The following is a 24656-nucleotide window of genomic DNA, read 5'->3' on the forward strand; positions in this document are numbered from 1 at the left end:
ATGTATACATATATATATATATGTATGTATACATGTATATATATAGTAATTATATTTATTTATATTAAAGATTCATCAGTCAATCCATCGATTTTCGGAGTTTTCAATACATATAATCATAAATTTGAAAATTAAAGAAAACGATGTTTTGTATATTAAAAAAGAAGAAAATATATAAAACTTCATTATATATATATATATACACACACACACACTTATTATAAAGCGTTAATAATTTTTCTTATTGTTCATTTAAATAATTTTTTAAATATTCATAACTTCATTGAAACAATTTAAATTTGAAAAAATTCAATTGTATATGATAATTGAGTATTTGGGTAGGGTATGAGTATCCGATAATCCGATGAGTATGGGGATGAGGATGAAATTCAATACCCGATGGGTATGGGGATGAATTTAATAAATAGGTATGTTGATGGAAGTATGAAATCCGACCCATACCCTACCCATTGCCATCCCTACTATAACGGCTATGAAACGATGATCGATGTAGTTGAATTCAATGGTAAGACAAATTCGGACGCTTGCAGCTTAAGCCAAGTGCTAAGGCCATCTCCAATCCACTGCACTACATTCCGCACTAAATTGGTGTTACACCAAAATCATCTCCAACCACATTGCACTACATTTTACACTACAATAGAATATTCCAAGAATATTCTTTTTCTTTTCAATATTAATATTTCTGTTTTATGTTAATTATTTATAATTTGATAATATAATGATAATTAAATATTATAATTTATATATTGTACCATTTTAACGCATTATTAATTTAATATGTGTTTTTTTATTTTTTATTTTTACACTTAATTAATTTCTAATCAGAATATTAAAAATTTTATAATTAAAATTTCAAAAAAATATTAATTAATTAAGAATTAAACACTTATATTAAATTAATCAAATTAAAAACAAAAAAAATAAAAAAAATAAAAAAAATTGTGGGGCAGCAATGCTGCTCCAATCCAGCGCCAGTTTTGGTGCTAGATTGTAGTGAAATATCATGGCACCACAATGGTGAGATGGTATAAGGTTACACGAAGCCACATCCCTCCACGCCACCCAACATAATTAATTTCTCAGGAAAAAAATTAGAAGAGGAAAAAACATCTTTAATTAATTTATCATCTATTTTACTTTTATTTTTATTTTTATTAATCTATTTACTTAAAAGTCTAGTTTTTTAATTTTTATTTATATCTAAAGTAGGTGGTATTAATTTTTTTATTAATATATATTTTCACAAAACCATATTTTAATTACCTCATCCAGTCTTTTAATCGCTATATAATAATAATTATTATTAATATTTTGGTAGAATTTAAATACAATTTTGTTTACTTGCGTGTTAAGAAAAATGGTTAAACTGAAGCAAATGAGACCAATTTATTTGTTGAATTTCCGTTTCTATTGCATCCTGCTGCTTTGGTTTTCTTCATCAGCCATTGCTGTCGTTCTCGAAGAAAAGCTAGGGTTTTGCGGCGGCGAAGATAATCATCCGATTCAAATGGCTTCCACCCTCGGAGGCGTTCGCGAATCTTCCAACTCTGAAAACAGCGCCGAGATCGAAAACATCGCCCGTTTTGCTGTCCAAGAGAATAACAAAAAGGAGGTGTGCGTTGTCTTGTTTTTTCTCCGTTTTGATTAAGTTGCTTCTTTTTCATAATTCGGGAGGAGGAATTTGAGTGTTAGGGTTGTGTTTTGGAGCGAAGTTTGTATTTTTTAACGAAAATGACTCGTTGAATTTGGAGTTTTTTTAATGCTAACAAATTGGGTTTGTCCGAATTTTTCCTTCCTAAGGAATGACAGATTTTTAATGCTAACAAATTCTAGGTAGTTTTCTGCAAGATTTACTGTGTAGTAACGGAGATATTGTCTTGAAGTAGAGATATACATATTCATCAGGCGTTTTTCTTTCTTCTTCCTCCATGCAACTAAATCCCTGGCTTAATTCGTATTTTATCTAATAAGCTATATTCGATTATCTTTCCAGAATTCATTGTTTGAGTTGGCGAGGGTAGTGAAGGCGAAAGAACAAGTCGTTGCTGGTACTATGCATCATCTTACACTTGAGATACTTGATGCTGGGAAGAAGAAGATTTATGACGCAAAAGTTTGGGTAAAACCATGGATGAACTTCAAGGAGCTGCAAGAATTCAGGCATGTTGAAGATGTTCCTTCGTTTACGTCCTCAGATCTCGGTGTTAAGAAAGGTATAGCTGCCGATTTAGTCCAGTTATTTCAGGATAAGTTCATTACGGCCTCTAGTTTATCGACCTTTGTTGAACTGTACGCTTGCTGATCTTGTTCATAGACTCGGTAGGTTGGCACAATAGAAAAGTAGAGGTTGTTCAGGAAAGTAATGACCTTTTTTGGTTTTCGTGGGGATAGAAAATGGTTGTTATGATTTTGTTTCAAATCAGATGAACAGGGATTTGGATGGCAATCGGTGCCTGTGCATGATCCAGTTGTTCAAGATGCCGCACAACATGCTGTGAAAACTATTCAGGAGAGATCTAACTCGTTGTTTCCTTACGAACTTAGGGAAATTGTCCATGCTAACGCTGAGGTAGACGTATGATTTTTTTTGGCTCGGATAAGTATGTTTATGTATTATCATTCTTAATTTGTTAGACTCCCTTGAATCAATTCAAGGAATCTTGAAACAAATAGACTTTTCTTATAATAGATATCAAAGCATCCCGGTCCTTTGCATATTTTTCGATCTCATGGATTAGATCAACTATTTTTTGGCTGCCTTGTTGGTTTATGCCATCTGCATACTTATGATACTTTTTTTTGCTGCGTTATTGCCTCACGGCCACACCAAAGGCTTTGTGATGTGGTCGAGAATATTTGTCTTAACATTTACTGAAAATATACATCGAAAATGTAAAGCCATATATCATAGAAAATGCACTACCATACTCGAGAGTGTGCAAGTCACTCCTTGTGTGCTGGTCAGTAAAATCAAATGCAAATAGGATGATAATCTATTCTGTCCAACTCCCTGTACTAGGTGGTCGATGCTTCTGCTAAGTTCGACATGCTTCTCAAGGTGAACAGAGGAGCTAAAGAGGAGAAGTTCAAAGTTGAGGTGCATAGGAATAGTGAAGGTAATTTCCTGTTGAATCAGATGGAGTCTCACCACTCTTAACTGCTGAACTGACTAGTATCGATGCTGTCTGCATAACTTTCTAACAATAAAGGGTAGTGTCCGAATAAGCTTATGTTAAGTAACTAATCGTGCTGGCTGAATACTATCATCAAAGGTCATGTTATGTAAGGATCTTGAATTGTGTTGTATTGTCCGTGTGCTACACTTTTGACTTGGTTGTTTTGTCGATGAAAGTGGCCCTTCTTTTGTTTCTGCCTCGTGCTGCTCTTTTGTTTTTTCATTGCTTTTGCTTGTCCGTATCTTATTTCTTTTAAAAGCTTGTTCTCAAGAAAGGTTTATGATAACCGTTGGGGTATTATTAGAAATTAATTTACGGTTCACGTGAGAAGCTTAAATGATACGTTTTTTCAACAAAAAAAGGTTTAAATTAGGATGGGATACTTTTATCTGGAATTCCCAATTTCGTCATTTTAATTTGTATAGTGCTTTTTGGCGTTTCTTGGAGAATCAAATCGGGTTCCACGATTCGAATCAGACTGGACCCAAGTTTTATATTATCAAACTAATGGTTTCGATAAAAAAATAATAATAATAATAGTAATAACTCATCATCGATTAAATCCGTTTGTACAATTTGAATAAAATCTAAATTTAAAGCATCGTTACAGATAGATGTAAAAGTCAGCATCATCCCTATTGGAACGTCAGCATCCAAGCATCTTGTTTAGTTAATTAATGCTACCACCACTGCACCATTCCAACACATCAAATGTCACTATTCAAAATTTAATAGATTTACTTGTCAAATAACAAAAATTAAGTGTCAAATCTTATAGATATGTTTTTCTTAGATTTTATTACAAAATAATATTATTTTATATATTGTCTTACAAGCTAATTTGTATCACAAGTTATCTTTCAGGTTTTTTTTTTAAAATAAAACTATCTTTTAGAAAACTTTGATGACATGCATGTTTGTAGGCATTTGAACGTAAATCGGTGTTCTGCATGACAGCTAATTGATTTGGGCATGATGCCATCCCAGGAATATAATATATTCGTTACGTCAATTTACCATATAAATAAATGCCTACTTTTCAGAATTATTAATTGCTTGGATTATAAGTCAATGGTCCATCAGACTTCTATTTTAAAAATTAGAAAATATAATAAAATTATTGCAAGATTGAATTCTGCAACCTTCAGAGATGGGGACAACGAACATACTCATCATACACACAGTGACGGAGCGGGGATGCCACCGCCCCCCTCAGATTTTTCATTTTATTGAATATATATATATATATACACGTGTGTGTATGCAGGGACGGAGCGGAAGTTGGGAGAAAAAAATTAAAAAACTTTTAAAAAAAGGCAAAAAAAATTATTTGGATGGAAAGTGTGTGTGTGTATATATATATATGTCCGATGAAAATCATATATGTCTACAATTATACGATATTGTCAACTTTGAGTAAACTCTCACGGATTTGTTTTTGGTCTCTACTAAAAAGGTCTCACACCAACGTAGATATCTTTTCGTCTTATTAGCTCATGTTCTTCACCTTCTATTTCCAATATGATATTAGTTGCATTCTCAATAATCATATATATCCTTAATAGGATAATCATTCTTTTCTTGGTTAGGGCATCTCCTCAAATCTCATATGTTCATCCTCGATGTTACTCCTCTCCACTGCATTTGGACCGCATGCTTTTTGTTAAGAGCACCCTCGATCTCATCATGGATTTTACTGGGAGCCCCTACCTCCTTCGTTTTAAGTAGTCGAAAATTCTACCCACATAGATCGATTTAGACCGTGATTGTTTCCTATAGACGATACCGCTTGTTGTGCAATGGAAGTCATTGTTATCTGAAGATAACTGGTCTTGATCTGTTGGTCCTGAGAGTCAGTAACTTTTGATCCAACACTATTATCAATCGTAGTTGCAAGTTACTGTCTTGGTTTGGCATATGATCATTAGGTGTTGATAGGGTTTTGAATGGAAACGCATCCTCAGTAAAAGCTACATCTCTACTTATTGTTAATTTCTCATTTCCAGTTTCAACACACCACTACTTCTATCCCTTGACACCCTCGGCGTATCCCAGAAACACACATTTCTTGGCTCTTGGAAGTAATTTATCTTGCCTTATATGTGCATATGTTGTACACCAGAATATTCTTGAGTTTGTATGGTCGGAGGGATTTCCACTCCACATCTCCTGAGGTGTCTTGAAGTTAATGGCAGATGATGGGCATCTTTTAATCAAGTAGCAAGCTGTCTCCACAGCCTCAGCCCAAAGCTTTAGATGCAGACCTGCCTTTGATAGCATGCTTCTCACACGTTCAAGGATGGTGTTATTCATCCTCTCAGCGAGATGCAATCTTCACAGAAACTAAGTTCTTGAATTCTATCTCCACTTAATATGTTCCGTTTTCCCAATTCAACAAGGCCTTTCTCGCTTATATGGCGCATGCCACAAGCTGGTTTTATCATGTTTCCTAGCTATTGCATCCATGGATCCCACAATTGTCTCTGCTTCCAGGATGTATAAACCATTTCTTTTGAATCTCTTCATCACTGTGAGTGAACCTTTCAACACATTCAGTGTCCCTCCCTCGACCTTGACATTGAAACCATTAGAATCTAGCATTCCCACTGATAGGAGGTTTCTTTTCATGTCTGGAACAAACCTGACATCAGATATTGTTCTTCTGCATCGATCAGCTAGCTTTAACTCAATGGTTCCTGTCCATTTTATTTTGCACTCTTTATTGTTTCCTAAGAGAACATATCCTGTTTCAGCTTCTACAAAGTCATGAAACCATTCCCGGATTGGACACATATGGAAGGAACATCATGAGTCCCATATCCAATTGTCATTTTGGTTCAGAAACAGCTGCAAATAACACTTCTGAAGATTCATAGCCGTCACTTACAATAGCTGAATCTACACTTTCTTTGGTATTTTCTTGATTCTTCCATTTCCTCTCCGGACAATCCTTCTTGAAATGCACTATTTGTGGCAAATGAAAATTTTCCGTTTACTTCTGGGCTAAGATCCTGATTTGCTCCTGTGGTTTCTTGATTCTCGTTTCATAGATCTTCCTCTGACCATCAACTCCTCACCATTGAGTTCATCCTTGGTCTCATGTTTCCTCTGCAATTCTTTTGAATTGAGTGCTGATTTGACTTCAGCAATGGTGAGTGTTTCTTTTCCATACATCATTCTATCAACAAAGTGCTCATATGATTTTGGCAGAGAGCTCAATATGAGAATCGTATAGTCCTCTTCTTCAATCTTGATGTCGATGTTCTTGAGATCGAGAATGATTTTGTTGAAGTCATCCATAGGCTTTCTTAGATATTTTCTTTCTTCCATATAAATTGAGTACAACGATTTATTTAAGAATTAGCTAGTGATTTCTTGAGATATAAACTCTCAAGTTTCTCCCACAGCTTGAGTGCAGTCAGTTCTTCGGCGGTGACTTCTCGTAGTACTTCGTCGCCTAAACTTAATAAGATTGCATATGTACCTTTGAATAAATTTTCGCAGTCTTCTTTGTGTCTGTCATTTCTTTGAACGATTCTTCATTGATAGTAGCCGACAGACAACTGTGAACCGGGATCACTTTCATTTTGATTCTCCAAAGGCTGTAATTGTTGGTGCCTGAGATATTATCCACTTTGAGTCCAAGTTTTCATATATTTACTTTTGGTTTTTATCAAAAAAATATCGTACTAATAGAAATATCATTTTATCTTATTAACTTAGGATCTTTTTTTTATATTTCTAATGTGAGACTTTGATTGCATTCTCAACGTGTGTATATATATATATATGTATATAATATATATATATTGCTAACTTTTATGTTGCAAATATCTAGGACATATATACTCAGTTTGCTTTGAGATAGCTAGTGAAATTGTACGTCTATAACATATGGTTGAATAGAAAGTTACTTGTTAGTATCAACGAACAAGCCTGTAGAACATAAGCATTATAATATATGAATAATAACTAATGAAAATCAACTTCTGAGATAAAGGAGAAACTGTAACATTGATATTATATCCTTATAATTTCCATGATAAATGATGCTAAAATCTTATGCTATATTGCCCACCAACTGTGCCAATCTTAGTAAATAAAGTAAAACTCATCTATTGAATGTACGATTTTGATATGTTTATCATATCCAATAGATGAATATTAATTTTAATGCATGTCCACGGTACTCTGCATCCATTTCGACTTCAGTATTTATTTCACTTCACCGCAGGGAGGGGGGGTTTTTATCCTAGCCTGAGCTCAAGATCCACATCTTCCACGGAACCAGTGATCTTCTTACAACCTGTGAACAGTTCCCTTCGCAAACATGGCAAGTTACGGTCACTTTTCTTGATCCTCTTACAGCTCGCTACTGTCTCATCTAACAACTCACCGTCCTCGAACAATGGTACTGTTCGGATTTCATGATCACCAGCAGAAGGAAACATCTGCAGACCCCTGAAATCAATGTCGAGAAAGAACATTGCCGAATCTTTCTGCATACGAGAGCTTTGATCTGAAGGGGACGACTTGGGGGAGTATTGTTGCTTGAGCTTTTCTTTATCCCTCCTGTGAACATTCATGTGTCCACCTAGAGCTTGTGAAGACCTGAATTCTCTTCGGCAGAAGCTGCAACTGTAGAATCTTCTTGCAACGCACTAATTCTTGAAAGGATGAAGGATTTCTCGTTGAGTATTTTGGGAAAGTGGGAGTGTACTGACGATGCTCCATTGCAGTGTTCCAGGAGAGAATTGTGTCTATGTCTGTGTGCGCGTGAAGGAAAAGGGGGGGATTTATGAGCGTGAATTGAATGCATGAAAGCTACAAAAGGTGTTTTTGGTAGCTTTGCGGTGTGGTGGTCTCTCATTTGGCCATTTTCAGCGTATGGATTTTCTTTGGCTTCTTAAAATAACAATAAAAACGTTTGTAATATCAATTCCTGGAGAATAGTCGAGTCCTAATGAGCATTCGATCGGTTCTGTTACCGACCGAACCGAATTAGCCATAACCGAACCGAACCGAAATATTTAGTCATAACCGAACCGATCGAATTAAATTTCATAACCGATGAAAACCGAACCGAATTAAAATCGGTTAAATCGATCAGTGATCGAATTAACCGATTAGTTTTAAAAAAATTATGATTTAACTTTAATTATATATGTAATTTTTATTGAATACTACAGTCTACACAAATGCATAAAAACATAAAAATTAAAAATTAAAATATATATAAAAATTGATAAGGTTGATTTTAAAATTAAGGGTTTATTAGAATTAGAATTAAGGTTGATTTCAAAATTAAAAATTAAATATATATAAAAATTGATTAAAAAAATAAAAATTTATTAAATAATATTATTTATTATATCGGTTAATTCGGTTAACCGATTTCAAAATTTTGAAAATCGTAACCGAACCGATTAACCGATATAATCGAATTTTTGTTAATTGAAAAACCGAATTTTCGAAATAACCGAACTGAATTTCCGAATTGACTCGATTCGATCGATTAATTTGGTTTAACCGAAATTTTGTTGCAATAGTCCGACATATATATTAATAATTCAAATGAAAAACCATACATTTAACTCAAAGAAGAACATCCGTAGAGTTCAGCCTATAGTCTTAGACAATGCCAAATGAACATCTAATAGCTCACTTGTCACTTTTATTCTTACACGTGATTTTTTTCAATGACCATAACGTCTCATCAACCAAGAAGATCACGGGAATATTTTTGTCAATAGTTGAAAATCAATTACATCTCGCATAAAATAAGTGAATGGCAATAATAAACTTAATTTTCCCTGGTTTGTCTCTTGAATATCAAACTAATATATTGAAACATTGGTTATAGATTTTTAATAATTTTTAATGAGTTCAAAAAAAAAATCTATAGATGTTCAATATAGACTTTTATATACTTTATAAAAGTTTAGTGGTATTCAATATAAACTTTTGTAAAATTTTAAAAGTCATGTGATATTCAAACTTTATTTTTAAAAATTCTACAAAAGTCTATATGTATTCAAAATGTCAATAGAATTACAAGAATTAAAGCTTAAGGTACAACAATAAAATATCTAAAAATGTCTTTGATTCAAGCTAAAGATTTAGATGTACATTTAATTGAGAAATCAGTCAAACTTACATACTCAATACAAACATTAAAATTTGCATTTTTTTCTCATACATTTATTTTTTCTTTTATTTGTATTATTTAAAAGCAAATTTTTTTTATTGCTAACAATAGTTTAAAATCAAAATTATTAACATCGTTTATTTTATTTTAGGAGTTTCAATCACAAAACCTCATAAAATTTAAGATTATATTTATTAAAATTTATAAAAAATTATTACACTACATAATAAAAAAAATTATAATATTTTATCGACATATAAATTGAAAATAATAATTATTTTTAATAAGTACAATTTAAATGTGTATGACTGATACATAATTTTAGAAGTTCATCAACACATATATAAGAATAACTATAATAAATTATATATATTAAAATTTTATAAAATTACCATAATTACAAATATTTTAACATATTATTTATTTTCTGGTATAAATAATTGTTTTGTTTATTTTTTTTTGTTTGACATATTGTACAAAACAAAATTGATATATTTTTTATACAAAAAAATTATTTAAAATGAATGAAATTATTTTAAGTTTGATTATTTATTAATATTGAAAACTATTGTTGTATTTTTTTAAAAATATTAATTATTTAAATAAACATGTTGAATTGAATAACTGAAGCTTAATCGCAATAAGTTAGTACTTACTTATTTATTGTCTTTCGTAAAATCAACATAAAAAAATATTATATTGAGTGAGAAAAATATTTGAAATAAATAAAAAGTTATTCACGTTCAATTATTAGTTCAAATAAATTTAAAAAAAATCATAATAACAGATTAAAAATCAATACGGTTTTATTAAAAAATTTACAAATGTCAATAAAAGTCGTACAAAATAAATCTGCAAGATTCTTTGTAAATCTTTAAAAATCCGTGAGATTACTGCAAGATTCTTTGTAAATTTTTAAAAATCGGTGAGATTCTGAAAAGGTATTAGACCACAGTATAGAAAACAACGTAAAATTATATAGAAAATTGAAACAGTGTGAAACCTATCCATCGCCTTAATTTACAACTATAACAACAAATAATAATTCAAGAAAAAAAAAACCACACGCCTCAAAAAAACTTTAAAACCATATATAATATATCACTCAACGATTTAATAAACGTATGCACATAGAACATTAAGTAGTTCGTAGCAGGCTCGGAGTGTATCTCTCACCAAAGAAAATGGAAACTTTTGTACCTCCAAAAGAACATATTACCTACATAGCAACGTCTCTCGATCGAGTCTCATTTCCTGTTACTGGATTCACCCTATGGAGAAAACACGAAAATCACTTCAGTCAAACAAGCGCCTTACTATGCGAAAGAGTGACAGCAAGAGCCACTGATGAATCATTACCCTTTGGCAACTTTACATAGGTACTGTCGTTGGTCGTCTCTTAAGTCTTAATTAATGGAACATCAGTAAAGTCTGATTGGTACCAAATATGACAAAAATATCAGAGAAATCCAGGAAAAAAATGTGATGAAGGGTTTGTTCTATACCATTCCCATAATGAGAACATCAAATACCATGATAACATTCAGAGCATTGATTAGAAAAGATCATATTGCATGGAGAATAGAATCGAAAATTATGAATATCGGAACAAGAGTTCTCGACCATGAAATTACAATCCAAAAATATCAAGCTTGGAAGCAAACAGAGTTTATTACCCATTAGTTTCACACAGGACAATGAATTTTGTTATAGGAAAAAGGGTTAAATAAATTAAAGTTGTGGAACAAGAATATACAAGGAAAACACAAGTTATGCTTAAAAAATAACAGCATCCACAAGTGCCAAAAACGCAAGTTATGCATCAACTTTAGCAAATCAAGTTATGGTTTATATTTCTCATATATATACCTGCGCGCACTTGTGATGGTTGAACCTTTGAAAGATGTGTTTCCCGTTGCAAGAACTCCTTCCAAGTTAGCAATATTGCTCAAATTTTCCTATGTATGCATGATTTCATATCATATGAAGTCACTCGAACATGCAACATTTATATTTCGGAAGCAAGAAATTGCATTCTCCTCAAAAAGTCGATTTTTTTAATAATAATTTCTCCAATTCAATCAAACACAAATAAATAAATCCATGAATTTTCAAGAAAAAAGGTTCAACTGGATGATTGTTCCGTTCTTGAATGCAAGATGGCAAATAACGTTGCCATCATTCCAAAACTCCAAATCTACCCTCGCTCCCAAGTGTACAATGAATTTATGCTCATATATGAAGCCAAATGTGAATATTTTGCTCAAACAATCATGGTGCGTGTTTTGGTGCAGAGATGGTTCAAAGTTGTAGACGCATGTCTCTACAGCTTTTCGAAAAAAAGTTAAAAGAATATCCAAACTAGCTATTATTCTACAAAGAGTATTCGGCACCATGGTTTAAATCGGCTAAAGAGAAATCTGCACCTCTAAGGTCAGAATCAGAAAGAGCAGCGCCTGAGCTAGACATCAGAAAAAATGATGAAAAGGTGATAATAAAATCAAAACTATGTTAATATGAAAATGAAGCCAGAACTAATATATATGCTTGGTGCAAATCAAACACCTTTACAAACTTGACTGGTGAAGTCTATTCGGAAACAGTTGGTATGTGTTCTTTGTGTCGTTTCGTGTACATTATGTTTCATTCCTATCATCCTGGTTTGCACCTACAATGCAGTTGTGGCATTGACAGAGGAGAGTATGACCACCTCCAACAAGACAAAAATGTATAAAACCCACCCTTGATTTTAAACTTCGCTTCAATTTAAGGTCTGTCAACTTTTTTAAAGAAATGCTGATTCAGAATTCAGTTTCATTTAATGTTTAACATCAGCGTTACTATCTGTTAAAGCAGATAACCAAGCGTAGAGACTCAAGGAGTTTATTTAATAAGGCGTCAACTTCATATAAATGTCAGATACTGATCTTGTTAGAGTAGGTACTCATCGAGCCAATTTATGGTTTGAGTTTTATTGACTCTTATGTAAAAAACAATTTTTTTTAATAATATTTGACGGTTTTATCCAATTATGATATTTATTTTATTTGTATACAGTACACATATGCAATCTTTATTTTAATAATATTTTACGGTTTTATCCAATTATGACATTAAGAAACGTACTATATATCCTAAAAGATTTTAGGATAAATATCGTTCGAACTTGAAACTAACATCTGCGATATAAAGATCATGTTTCATTGGTAAAAACATGGAGATGTCCATTCGTCCGTCTATATATATAATTAAAAAATAATATTTTTTATAAATCGGATCAAATAGAGATTCATAACACAAAATTGTATTTGACGAAAAATAAAAAAATATGTATAATACCACGTGGCAGATCCTATCTAAGAGAGGCATAGTGGTGGTTGCAAAGAGTTTGATGAAATAGGAAGTGGTCCAAGGATTAGAGATTTAAGGCCAAACCCCCCACTATTATATTAAGCTCTTTTTTACCGGACTATTTTACCCCTCCTACCGGCTCATCCGGTCTTGTGGTCAATAATATATTCATTATCTAATCCATGCATATGGCCACCGCAGCATACCCGAATAATTATATTAATAAAATAAATTTAATTAATTATTTTAAATTACTCCCAACTAACATAATTGTTTAGCAGCAATATCATCGCACACCTACGTAGAGAAGAATGGGAATTTATTTTTTAATATTTAATTTAACATAAAAAAAAGTTACGACTAAAAATATTATTATTTTTGTGTAAAAAGATGTAGAAATTGTAATAAATTAAGAAAATTTGAGATTATTATTATTTTATTACTTTAAATAGTATATCTTCTCCAATTTTTAAAACACAAAAACTCATGTGAGACGGTCTCACGGATCAATTTCGTAGGTCGAATCTCTTATTTGAGTCATCCATGAAAAACTATTACTTTTTATGCTAAGAGTATTACTTTTTATTGTGAATATCGATAGGATTGACCCGTCTCACAGATAAAAATTTGTGAGACCATCTCACAAGATACTTACTCTTTTTAAAACGCGGGAGATTTCATAATAAATTTTAGCACTTTGGAATTGAAAATATTATGGTCAGTTGAGATTAGATTTAGCTATTATAATATACGCTATATTATCCACATTGGTATGAGAATTTCAAATTTATTTGATAATTTTTTCAAACAAAAATATTTTATGATTAATTAAATAAATATTTAAAGATAACTCTAACTTGAGAAAAATTGATAAAAGAAATGGAGAGTAAAATTTTAAATTATCTCACTAAAAAAGTATATTAAAATATTAGATTTGGAAGGAAAAGTAAACAGCGGGGGTTTATTAAACGGTTGGTTGTATTTTCAGAGGTTTAATACAAATGATTATATAAAATTTCTTGCATATTATTAATTCTTATGACAAGATCAAAGCGAACAGTAGTTCATTGCGTGACGTAAATTCGAATTTTGTGTATAGAAACGTCAAAGGTTCAAGAACGACGCCTAGATTTCTCTCCGCGAATCAGATCAATCATCGTGGTGAAATTCGAATTCTGTGGAGAAATATTCTGTTTGTGATCATTTTGGCTTCCGATTTCTTCTTTTGTTGTCTTTTTCTCTGATTTTTTTTTTTGGGTTTGTTTAAAAATTGTCTTGTTGGGTTTTTTTTTTGTTTTTTTCCCCAATTCTTGTTGATCTCCCTGAGATCTGATGGAATTCTTGTAAATTTTGTGATTTCGGTTAGAGTGCAAAAATGGGAATTCTTGTTTAAGATTAGCGGCAGATCTGGAATTTAATGCAAGTTTGGCGTGGTATTTTCTGCGACACTGAAAAATAAAAAGACCAACTTGAATGCATGATGTTGTATCTTTCTTTTATTTGGAGTTTGCAACCGTCTACTTGTGGTTTTATTTTATTCGTTTTGTTGTTTCAGTTTTCTCTGTTTTTTGGGTGCCATTGCGCGAAGGTTCTATGATGTGAAAAGAAGTTAAAAGAGTTGTGTCCTGCCGATGATTTAATTTACTTGTCAAGAAATTCACTTTTTTTTGTTTACATCTTTTCTTCTTCATGAATGATTGGAATGTACTGAACCACTATATTGAAGTAATCATGTTTCGTTAGCATAGGCTTTATCTGGTTTTTTGTTTCTACGTTCGTGACTTTTTTGATTAATTATACCATCTGTGAAGAGACTGATTTGTTTCCTGTTGACTGATGCATGCCCGACTTTTGTAGATTGAGGGTGACTTCACATCACATCATTGCATTTGATGATTTCATATTGGCATGCTGCCTAGGATATGGTGTCGAAGAAGAGGTTGGATGAGAAGTTGAATGGATTCCAAGTTCCAGTTATTCCTAGGGCTCCTAGATCGATTCGGGTAACTTTATGTCTAAAATCATGTATTTTACGCCATCATATTATTGTATATGTAGACAAGTGTCTCATCTTGTTTGTACCGCAGAGTAAAGGCCGCACATTCAAGAAATTGGTGGAAGACAAAGAACTTTGCCCCTTTGAACTACTTGCAGCTGTAGCTGGAAAGTTATTGCAGGAGAGTGAAAGCTCTGCTTGCAGTAATGCAGGCGAAGAGAAAGGGCAGCTTGGAATTGGTCAAGATGGTTTTGTTAAGGGACAGCATGGTAACCCTTTGAAATCAGAGGGCTTTGACCATGGAAGTTGTGCTGAGAGTGCATTTGTTCCGGAAGTTTTTGTTCAGGAGCGTAATCTCTTGTCCAATTTGGAGGGATTTCCGTTTGAGGGAAATACTCCCATTTTGGAATGCTCTTCTGCACATGCAAGCTTGGGCTTACTCGAGAATGTTGATTCAGATGTTAAGCTAGGATTCTGTGAGGGCAAGACTGATGATAGGTTTAATAACAAAATGGAGAATGGACTTGAATCGCAGTCAAATGATAGCAAAAATCATATTAGTGACGTATCTGTGGCTACCACATCGATTGTAAAGGATCCAACTGCAGAATCTGTGAATACTAATGTACTGATTAATTCAGATAGTAATGTACAGTTGCCCTTGCACAGGGGACCCGTCACTGGGGCTTTCTTAAGTAACCACTGGAGTAATGTAAAGTTAGGAAATAGTGATGATGATGAATATTCTTTTGGGTGCAATAAACCTAGCACCAAGATTAGGTCCTTTAGGCCACAACCATGGAGTGGAAACCGTAGGATAAGGAAGATGTTGACATCCAAATACCGGAAAGTAGCTCCAAAGCTGAAGGATTGTGATGTTCATAACTCTAGTAAGTAGAATTGAAATATTTTTATTATCGTAAGAAGTTTTAAATTTCTGCATTTTGATGATCTGTGCATAATTTATATCTACTCACATCAACATAATATTTGTTACCAGGTGAGAGAATGAGGTCCTTCTACAGATACAGGAAGAACATTTATGCACGAGAAAGGTATCAAAGAGCACCTATTAAGAAACGGAAATTGTTTGATCACTGCTTTACCATTGCATATGATCAGGAGGCCAGCGGTGAAAGTATTTCCAGTTCTCCCGAAAAACGAGGTCCTCTGTCATTTTGTTTTACTGTATTATCTTGTTCTGGTTTTAGCTATGTTTCTGAGGCATCATTGTAATATCTTGCAGCAAGTGCACTGTCAGCTACAGTGAAAGGTCACCAAAAAGTGAAGGATTCTCGTGGTACAAGAGATTTGACCACAAAATTCATGGATTCCTTTACTAGCTTGATCTTTGTTTGATACAAAGAAGTTCTTATGGATTTTTTTTCTCTCTTCATTCAGTGAAATTTAGCATCAAGTCTTTCAGGGTGCCAGAACTTTATGTTGAAGTCCCTGAAACTACAACTGTTGGTTCTCTGAAGGTTTGCCTTTTCTCATTATTCACTGTTACATACAAATTACAATATGTAGTATCTTTATTTTTGTGCAGAGGCGACACATGAGCATTTTATCATGCCATCTTGGTGTGAGTTGCAAGGATTACCATTTTGGCGATAGCACTCATTTAAATCATACAAGTGGTGGAGATTTTATTCCTGCATGGCAATATGCTTAGGAAATTTAATTCATGAAAGCTAAACTATTGAAGTTCTCTGCATTTTTTTCAGAGAACTGTATTGGAGGCTGTTACTGCTATACTTGGTGGTGGAATACGAGTAGGGGTGGTTCTTCAAGGAAAGAAGGTCCGAGATGAGAATACAACTCTGCAGCAGGCTGGTATTTCCCAGAGTTGCAATCTTGACACCCTCGGTTTTACATTAGAGCCAAGTTTTACGAATCTCTCGTCGGCCATGACTCCAAAGAAGCTTCCCCTAGCATTTCCATGTGATGCTGATAAAAACTTACCTAGGTATTATGATATCTTCAGTTTATTGGAGTTCCAATTATTTTTTCAGATTGAGAAATGATGCTGTTGAACTACCTACTTTAATGATATTTCTTGAATTGCTTTCCATTTTTCGGTGGACCTGTTAATCATGTACCATATCTCCAGGTCTCCCGCCACTGCAGACTTTGGTTCGGGGATTTCAAGCTCCTCGGATATTCCAGTTGTTACTAAGTTGGATACTGATGTTGATAAAAGAAAGCCTATCGCCTCCCCTGAGACCCCTACTAACGCGTCAACAGATTGTTTAACTCCGGATTCGAAGGCTTTGGTTCCAATCAATCCAATGAATGTGGAGTCACTAGCATTAGTTCCAGTGGACCCGAAACTTAAACGTGGTGAAGTTTCGCAGCGTAGAACAAGGAGACCATTTTCTGTATCAGAGGTGGAAGCCCTGGTTGAAGCAGTTGAAAATCTTGGGACAGGAAGGTAATATAGAGGATCTTGGAGGATGTGAAGTGTAGATTATTGAGAATATTTTCTTCCAATGTTTCGATCACATAAATTGAGATATTTAATTAACTTCATTGTGCAGGTGGCGTGACGTTAAAAAGCGTGCTTTTGAGGATGCAGATCATAGAACCTATGTTGATTTGAAGGTAGGAAATGTATCTGTCATATCATCTGAATACTATTACTATTTAGAAATTTGTTTCCTCTTCCACGAGTATACTTTCTTAAACCACAAGTATACTTTTTTGATTGAGGATCTTAGTTCTTCTTGTTATTTAGTTTTAAGAATTCTTTCTGTCAGTTTTAAATTCAAGATCCGCCATTTTAGGAGATGATCTGCCTGATATTATCTGTATTTCACATGTTTAATTGGTGTATAATACCCAATCGAATCTTTTGTTGAGTACTATGATTTCATTAAAAGCTAAAGAACCTGTCACATGGATTGTTTTGGATATGCTTAGATTCTAATTAATAACTTGATCAAACAAAGAAATAAATCAAACTTTTGACCATGTGATGAAAGGTTTTTTTTTTCCAGGATAAATGGAAAACCTTAGTTCACACGGCAAGCATATCCCCTCAGCAAAGAAGAGGCGAACCAGTGCCACAGGAGCTCTTAAACCGAGTCTTATCCTCCCACAGTTACTGGTCTCAGCATCAGTGTAAGAAGCAACATGGAAAGAATTCAATGGAACGCCTTAACATCGTCGATGATATCCGTGGTGAAATGGTTGGGGCATGAATAGTTTGGAACCTCCTTTGTGAAAATGTATAAAGTTTCACTTTCTTTAGGAAAACTTGACCATTGAACTGTAAAAAAGTGTGATTTATTTTAAGTTCGATCGATGTAGTATTCTTCTCGTAGTCACTGATTGGTCTGTGCTAAACTGGCTCTTTGTAAATAGTTGGTGGAATAAAGGTGTTCTAGTTGAAATTACAGTGTTGTGTATTTGTTTAGACTTTGAAACAATAATAAGCAAATAATTTATTGCAGATTTTTAACTTTTAGTTTCCTTCTGAATTTTGATATTCCCAAATGTTATCCATTTTTATTCTATGATGTTAATGGCAATGGCCAGAATTCCTGAAGAAGACATTTGAAAATTCTTGTACAATAATAATAATAATAGAACTTCGCATTATAAAAGAATATATGCTAAGAGATGATTGTGATCTTCTGTCATCTATATTCGAAGTATAATTTATCTAACATCATATGATTCTGAAATTATCTTTTGTTAAAAATAAAATAACTATTTATATAATTAAGGTAAATCACAGAAAAATCCTCAATTCAAGTTCAATTTAGGATATACTCCATAGAACATAAAATCTTAGTTTGAACTCCCAGCTTTGATAAAGTATTAAAAATATCTTTGGTTTTATAACTGAGTCAAAAATAGTATCAATGTCGAAATAAAATTATTTCGACCACACAATATTATTATTGTTGTGTAATTAACTGTTTGAGGAGGTGATTTTTCTCCAAAATTATGGATCCGAACATATGTTGGAGATTAAATATTTACAGAACTTATTATAATACTTTGAAATATTTACAAAAAGAGCTAACCAAAGTTAGACATCAGAAGCAAAGAGGAACACAACAGAATCATAAGATAAACTTAATGCAGAGACAAGTCCAAGTGGTGAAGGTCCACACAAGTCACGTTTCCCCCCGGAGACCAATCAAAATCAAAAGATTCCTCAACAAAGATAAAAAAGACATGTGATCCAATTACTTCATAGTAGAGTATGAACCATTCAACCATCATAATATGACATACCACTAACTAGTGGTCACCGACTAAAAGATGATGTCGGCCACAACTGACAAAGCAATTCATATATGCTCAATGATGATTTTGAAAAATTTTAAATAAAGTAGAAAACTTAAATTATTTTTTATGACCAAGAGAGTAAAATCTAAATAAAAATAAGATTTGATAATTTATTTGAAATTTGGTCACATAACTATTGCATTGATATGGGACAGACTCATAATGTAAGGGGGAAAAGGTGAAATAAGAAGAGGGGTGATTCAAAAGATTTGGGGAGACGAGATATGAGTTCTAAAAGGAAATACAGACAAATTAATAAACTTTTTTCCCATTGTCGTAACTAAATCATGTAATCAATCGACGCATGGGAGGTGATTTGAAGTGTCAAGTTGATGGATGTCAAATTAATTATCTGACTCCACAATCAACATTAGAATGGAGAAATGAACAACATGCACATGCACTTAGAACCGTCAATTCATTATGCACGTGTCCATATTAATTTCTCTTGCTCATTCCATTTTCTATTTTTTTTAAAAAAAAAAAATTGGTCAAAATGTTGGGAGAAATGGCTTGTTGCTGGCCACAGCTTCAATTATTTTATCTGAAATGATAATATTTTTTGTATTTTTCTTCAAGCTTTAAATTTTGCCTTCGAATTTCTTTTTCAAACTTTAATGCACTGTCAGAAAAGTTTATAGACAAAAGTTTAACATTAAGAAACATAATAGTAGACTTGATCCATGGTGATGCCCCGGATGTTTGCCATATTTGTTGGGTCCTACCAGGATGTAGACCTAGGAGCTCGGATCCATTTGACCGAGGTAACCATTTAAGATGGACTCTATGGGCTGATATGAAGCCCGAGGTCAAGGAGTTGGCATGCATTAGCGTTCAAACACAGTTCTAAAATGAGGGAGACATCACTTAACCACGAAATAAATAAGAATATTCAATTTTAACATAGGATGGGATTCATAAGCTGAAAATCTGAACTTTTTAAATTTCGCTTTTGAATGAAACAAGGCTCATTTCCTGACATGCTCTAAACCAAATAAGAGGACATTAGATTCCAGCTAATTTTCATATGAGAAGGCATTGGTGCCACTATGCGTAGGATATCTGGTTTTGAATCAAGCTCAGAGTTTGCGCCGTCTTTTCTGAATTTTTGCTTGTTAAGATCGATAAACTTCGCAATGTTAGGTAGCACCATTTCCCTGCAATGCAAATGCAAGAGGGGAACTTTTGATAAGACACTACCTCTTTGAACATCCAAACCTTCAGGCCGCCTCAATTTGTAAGGTTCTCCAGTGTTCTGCTCAAAATCGACTCTGGGCATTTGCTTCCATCTTCTGTGAACGAACCAACCATACTTGTAGTCACCAACTATTGGAGTGCCAAGAGCCTCAGCACAGTGCACTCGGAGCTGCAAAAAGAACCGAGTAACAGATTACTCAAAGGTGCACAGTTCGTCCTCCATACCAGAATCAAAACACCATACAGTCAATTGCGTCAAGAAATAAAACATGTAAATCCAAAATTATTGCAGAATGTACGTCAACTGGAGTGCGATTCTTAAATACTCTGAGTAGGAAAGGATATCAACTTTCTTTGTGCAACCTGATGTTTGCAGTTTGTACGCGGGCACAACTCGATCCAAGAGCATCCATTGATCACGGGACCAAGTACACGATATTCAGTTATTGCCTCTTGGGATGCTTCTAAACCCGAATTATGAGCCAAAATAACCCTGTCAGTTTCCCCATCATCTATGAGTATCTGCAACAACAAACATGTGATTCTTTTGTCCTAAAATCCACATTCAGGAGGACGATGTCGTGTCAAAGTGACAACCTTTGTCAGAGGGGCGCAAATTAAGCCTTCTGGTTGCTTAGGGGAACCTATGACCAATGCCCAATATCTCCGATAGACTGTCTTCCCAGCACCATTCCAAGCCTTGCATCAAGCAGATCAGAGAGGATATAAATAGGAAGTCTGAAGTATTCATTATGAATAGAATGAGAAAGAATTGTCAATAAAACTCCGCATATTTTTATTTTTTTTATATTTTATGACATGGAACCCGCAGCCGCTATCCGCGCGCACCGGGAACGCAATAGCATGCAAATCATGTAAGCCAGTTAAACCACACTAGGCAAGTTTGTGTGAAAAGATCGTCTGAAATGGTGTTGGTAGGGAGAATCGAACTCCTGACCGTTGGTCAAGTGCTCACCTACTACACCAACTCGGACATTCCGGGCAATAGAACTCCCCATATTGCTACTGTGGAGAAAGATGCATGCAACTGTGGACAAATTAACAACCAGAAACTCTATATATTAAATAGCTGGCAGCTTTGATTCAACAGTAGTACCTTAAACATGGAGTCTGCATTTTGAACATCAGTGAACAGCTGTTGAAGATAGGAGATACTCTCCTTTGTTCTTCCAAATAGCAGGAGGCCACTACTCTCTCTGTCAAGACGATGCACCTAAAAGAGCAAGTAATTAAGATCAACAAACTTAAAATTATGAAACATGAAATTAGCATATATNATGTGAGATTTAGTTGACGCCCTTTCATCATGCAACAAAGAAAAGACAGTGTAACTCACCAACTTTGGGCCCTCATCATAATCATATGACAATGCTGCAGCTGCCAACGCATCCATGCTGTTATGAACAGGCAGGTTTCCCTAATTACATGACAAGCAATATGCATTAACAACTCAAAAGCGAAAGAGCACCGAGGAAACCCAATTGAAAGAAAATGTGGTTCACGAGTTAAGGATGCTAACCTTTACTGGCAGTTTAGGAGGTTTGTTTAACACTAACACAGCAGAATCCTGAAATTTTGAAGCAACAAAATCAACAATATAGATAACCAACATCAAGGCACTGCAGCAGAGTGGTCATTCAATCATCACCACAAAGGATAGCCACAGTAACAGAAAAAACTTATCCAGCTAACAGAATTGTATAGAGTAGAATGAAAAGGTGTTTTGTCTTTTTTCTTTCAGTGTATTTGCGTGTCATACAAGAAAATAGATTAACAAATTAAAAGCAATCAGAGAGAACTTCGTAGCATGTACATCCACGATGTTGCAACTGTTTGTTCTTCTCACATTTAACTGGAAGACAAAAGAAATATTGTTTAATCAACTACATGCCTTGTACTTCACAATTCTTCGTAAGTAGTCAATCTCATCAGCATTTGGATACAATGTTCCGCTCGGAATAACATCAAATCTCTTGGAAATTTTACTTTCAGCAACTGAAATAGGCACTGAGATTCTAGCACCCACCTCCATGACCTCATTATGTCTAATCTGCACATTAGTACTACAAATGAAAGATGACTTTAACGGCATGATAAACGTTGAACTCAAAAAATGAAAAAACATAATGGAAATGAAAATATAAGATTTCCATCACCCAATAAGTGTCTTAAAGTTATAGTTGCTTCATAAAAGCAACAGTACCTTCTTTACGAGCATTGCTTGCCCTTTGTAACATCCTGATGAGTGGCTTGAATCCAGAGATTCCATCTGCACCTGTTCAAAACAAGTAGGGGTATTGAAACTACATTCTTCGATGTTTAAACAAACTTCTAGCATCTATTGCATGTAGGTAAAAAGGACATTGACTTCGACTTCCATGCCTAATTGAGAGAAGTAAAGCAACTCATCCTGCAAACCACTGCATAACCTACAAGATCCACTGAACGCCTACTGTCTTTTCGCATATCTTTGTTCTACTCATATTAAAAATTCACAAAACATCTTTGTTCTAGACATTAATCGAAAAGCAAAGCAAAGTAGATTAATAATTTATTATCATAATTGTGTCTCTCCTAAAGATATTGTATTCCCTAGTTCCAGGAAAAAATTAAAATCAGCAAAAATACACAATATTCAGTAATTCATGGTGCAGAAAAGTGTTCTGTGAGCTCTGCAATCAACTCATACAAAAACTGATGAGTGGAAAATATAGCCTTATAAAGGCACAACTTAAGGAGCACACTCATGCACACCAAAAGAAAATGAGAAGCTCAGTAAAGAAATGAAAGTAACAACACTTACGAGGCACCGATTGAATAGGGTTTGAATGGCGTGTGGATGAATATCATCAAAGTAATATTTAAGCCAGCTGATGGCTGTGACACGCGTAGCCGAGATTGATTTTCTTCCTGGCAGAGGGTGCCCTGGGAATGGAGGCAAATATATCAGTTGCGGAGGTTTTGAATCTTTTTTGGAGCTGGCCAAATGTGAAACATTATCCGACATTCTGATTATGGCCTGGGCAGAAGCTGGTGGTGGAGGATGGATCTTTGACCCATGAATGTACCGAACCGCCAAGAGGCTATGGTTATTCAGGAGTTTCTTAAGCATATATGCAACTTATTGATTTAACTGAATGCTGTTGAAACACCTTATGGACTTCACTGAGTCATCGCACTCAGGGGCTTTCCAGTTCCGCCCTTCAGGTATCTCATGCTCTAAGGAATTAAGTTCAATATCAATGCTAAAGCCTGGGAAAAAAGGTTGTGAAAAATGATTAGCTGCTGGAAAAAATCGGCATCCCATGCACACCGTACAGAATCCAAACCTATACCACAAACCTCTTCTCAATTACATCTCCTTTTACTTATCTAGTCACACTACAACCAACTTGGACATAACAACAAACACCTTCAATCCTATCCTATGAACTTGGGTTGTAAATCTCATATCACACTTCCATAACTTAGAACTTGACTAGAAAAATGCTTCAAAATGATCTATAAAAATAAAAAAAATAACCTATTTAGTATGCATTCCACACTTTTCTAATTTTTTTATTTTTTTTATTTTTTTATATGCACTTATCAGCTATAGGTTTTACTAGTCGAATTTCTGTCTTGCTGACCCCATTTGTGTGATTTTCAATGTCTAACTTGAATAAAAGTATCCTAGAAACAACTCATAAAACCATATTTTATAATTTCCGAATATCATTCCGGCACTAAAAATGTCCAAAGTAGAAACTTTACTTAAAATTTCGATTAATCCTAAAAAGCATTTTCAAAATTAAAAACACAATTTTAAACGCTGAAAACCCCAAAAAAAAAAAATTTAACTCTCATCCATCGTTGGGTTTACCGTGATATTTTCTTTTGTATGGGCACAATCGTTTCATGCTGCTGCAGCGGCATTTATACACACTATTGCAATCTTAAAACTTACTATCAAACGTAGGCTGAAACACTAGAAGTATAAAAACAATCAAACTAGCAAAAAACGGTTAAAGGCTGAGATTTATACTCTTTCGAGACTTGAGAATCAATGTATGACAGCCTATAAACATCGTTTCGGGGAATTTTATTCGTCGAAGAATAGAAAACAGACCAAATAATTGTTTTTTTCCCGCTTTACTTGCTGATTTCCGGCCACTCGTAAGGCGGTGGATGGTTGTGGCTCGTGCGGAGATTACTGTTGGGGCAGGCAGGCAGGCAGGCTGTCTGAGGAAATTGTATCCCTAATTCTCTTTTTTTTCCCACCCAAAAAATATTTAAAAGCATGTATTAATGTAAAATTATAGCATTAAGTCCAAAAAATTGACTTGGAAGTTTTTAAATTTAAATTCTATGAATTTCAAATTTTAATTAAATCCCAATATTCGCTCCTCGAATAATCAAATTATTTTATAACAAATCGTGTAATAAAAGAATAAATTTTTTG

At 34.0% G+C, this 24656-nt stretch overlaps 3 protein-coding genes across 3 annotated transcripts; 2 read left to right on the forward strand and 1 right to left on the reverse strand.

Annotated features, from left to right (window-relative positions):
* Positions 1-1384: 1384 nt before the first annotated feature.
* Positions 1385-3419, forward strand: LOC140965869 (cysteine proteinase inhibitor 6-like). The gene is made up of 4 exons (XM_073426090.1): positions 1385-1636; positions 2018-2237; positions 2448-2593; positions 3044-3419. The coding sequence occupies exons 1-4, from the start codon at positions 1400-1402 to the stop codon at positions 3179-3181; spliced, it is 741 nt and encodes a 246-aa protein (XP_073282191.1). The 5' UTR covers positions 1385-1399; the 3' UTR covers positions 3182-3419.
* Positions 3420-13692: 10273 nt separating this feature from the next.
* LOC140965877 (telomere repeat-binding protein 4-like) lies at positions 13693-18164 on the forward strand. The gene is made up of 10 exons (XM_073426105.1): positions 13693-13860; positions 14557-14702; positions 14787-15585; positions 15696-15860; positions 15942-15995; positions 16097-16176; positions 16423-16664; positions 16809-17129; positions 17236-17299; positions 17695-18164. Exons 2-10 carry the CDS (start codon positions 14622-14624, stop codon positions 17896-17898), a joined length of 2010 nt encoding a protein of 669 aa, XP_073282206.1. The 5' UTR covers positions 13693-13860; positions 14557-14621; the 3' UTR covers positions 17899-18164.
* A 1700-nt stretch (positions 18165-19864) lies between these two features.
* On the reverse strand, positions 19865-24463 carry LOC140965886 (RNA pseudouridine synthase 3, mitochondrial). Its single transcript, XM_073426116.1, has 10 exons — positions 24240-24463; positions 23019-23467; positions 22419-22490; positions 22107-22265; positions 21735-21782; positions 21552-21632; positions 21312-21428; positions 20792-20893; positions 20558-20716; positions 19865-20363 (listed from the first exon to the last, which is right to left on the reverse strand). Exons 2-10 carry the CDS (start codon positions 23325-23327, stop codon positions 19983-19985), a joined length of 1428 nt encoding a protein of 475 aa, XP_073282217.1. The 5' UTR covers positions 23328-23467; positions 24240-24463; the 3' UTR covers positions 19865-19982.
* Between the last annotated feature and the right edge of the window lie 193 nt (positions 24464-24656).

Source organism: Primulina huaijiensis, unplaced genomic scaffold, assembly GCF_012295235.1.
Source record: "Primulina huaijiensis isolate GDHJ02 unplaced genomic scaffold, ASM1229523v2 scaffold15321_ERROPOS2750371+, whole genome shotgun sequence".
NCBI lineage: Eukaryota > Viridiplantae > Streptophyta > Magnoliopsida > Lamiales > Gesneriaceae > Primulina > Primulina huaijiensis.

What these genes read in the sequence shown, in the direction of transcription:
- LOC140965869 (XM_073426090.1), top strand. Translation starts at nt 1,400, where the DNA reads ATGAGACCAATTTATTTGTTGAATTTCCGTTTCTATTGCATCCTGCTG. An exon ending in AAGAGAATAACAAAAAGGAG is followed by an intron (nt 1,637 to 2,017) that starts GTGTGCGTTGTC and finishes TTATCTTTCCAG; the next exon opens with AATTCATTGTTTGAGTTGGC. An exon ending in AGATCTCGGTGTTAAGAAAG is followed by an intron (nt 2,238 to 2,447) that starts GTATAGCTGCCG and finishes GTTTCAAATCAG; the next exon opens with ATGAACAGGGATTTGGATGG.
- LOC140965886 (XM_073426116.1), bottom strand. Translation starts at nt 23,327, where the DNA reads ATGCTTAAGAAACTCCTGAATAACCATAGCCTCTTGGCGGTTCGGTAC. An exon ending in ATGATGAGGGCCCAAAGTTG is followed by an intron (nt 21,429 to 21,551) that starts GTGAGTTACACT and finishes TTGCTCTTTTAG; the next exon opens with GTGCATCGTCTTGACAGAGA. An exon ending in TTTGCGCCCCTCTGACAAAG is followed by an intron (nt 20,717 to 20,791) that starts GTTGTCACTTTG and finishes TTGTTGTTGCAG; the next exon opens with ATACTCATAGATGATGGGGA.
- LOC140965877 (XM_073426105.1), top strand. Translation starts at nt 14,622, where the DNA reads ATGGTGTCGAAGAAGAGGTTGGATGAGAAGTTGAATGGATTCCAAGTT. An exon ending in TTGTGATGTTCATAACTCTA is followed by an intron (nt 15,586 to 15,695) that starts GTAAGTAGAATT and finishes ATTTGTTACCAG; the next exon opens with GTGAGAGAATGAGGTCCTTC. An exon ending in GAACCTATGTTGATTTGAAG is followed by an intron (nt 17,300 to 17,694) that starts GTAGGAAATGTA and finishes TTTTTTTTCCAG; the next exon opens with GATAAATGGAAAACCTTAGT.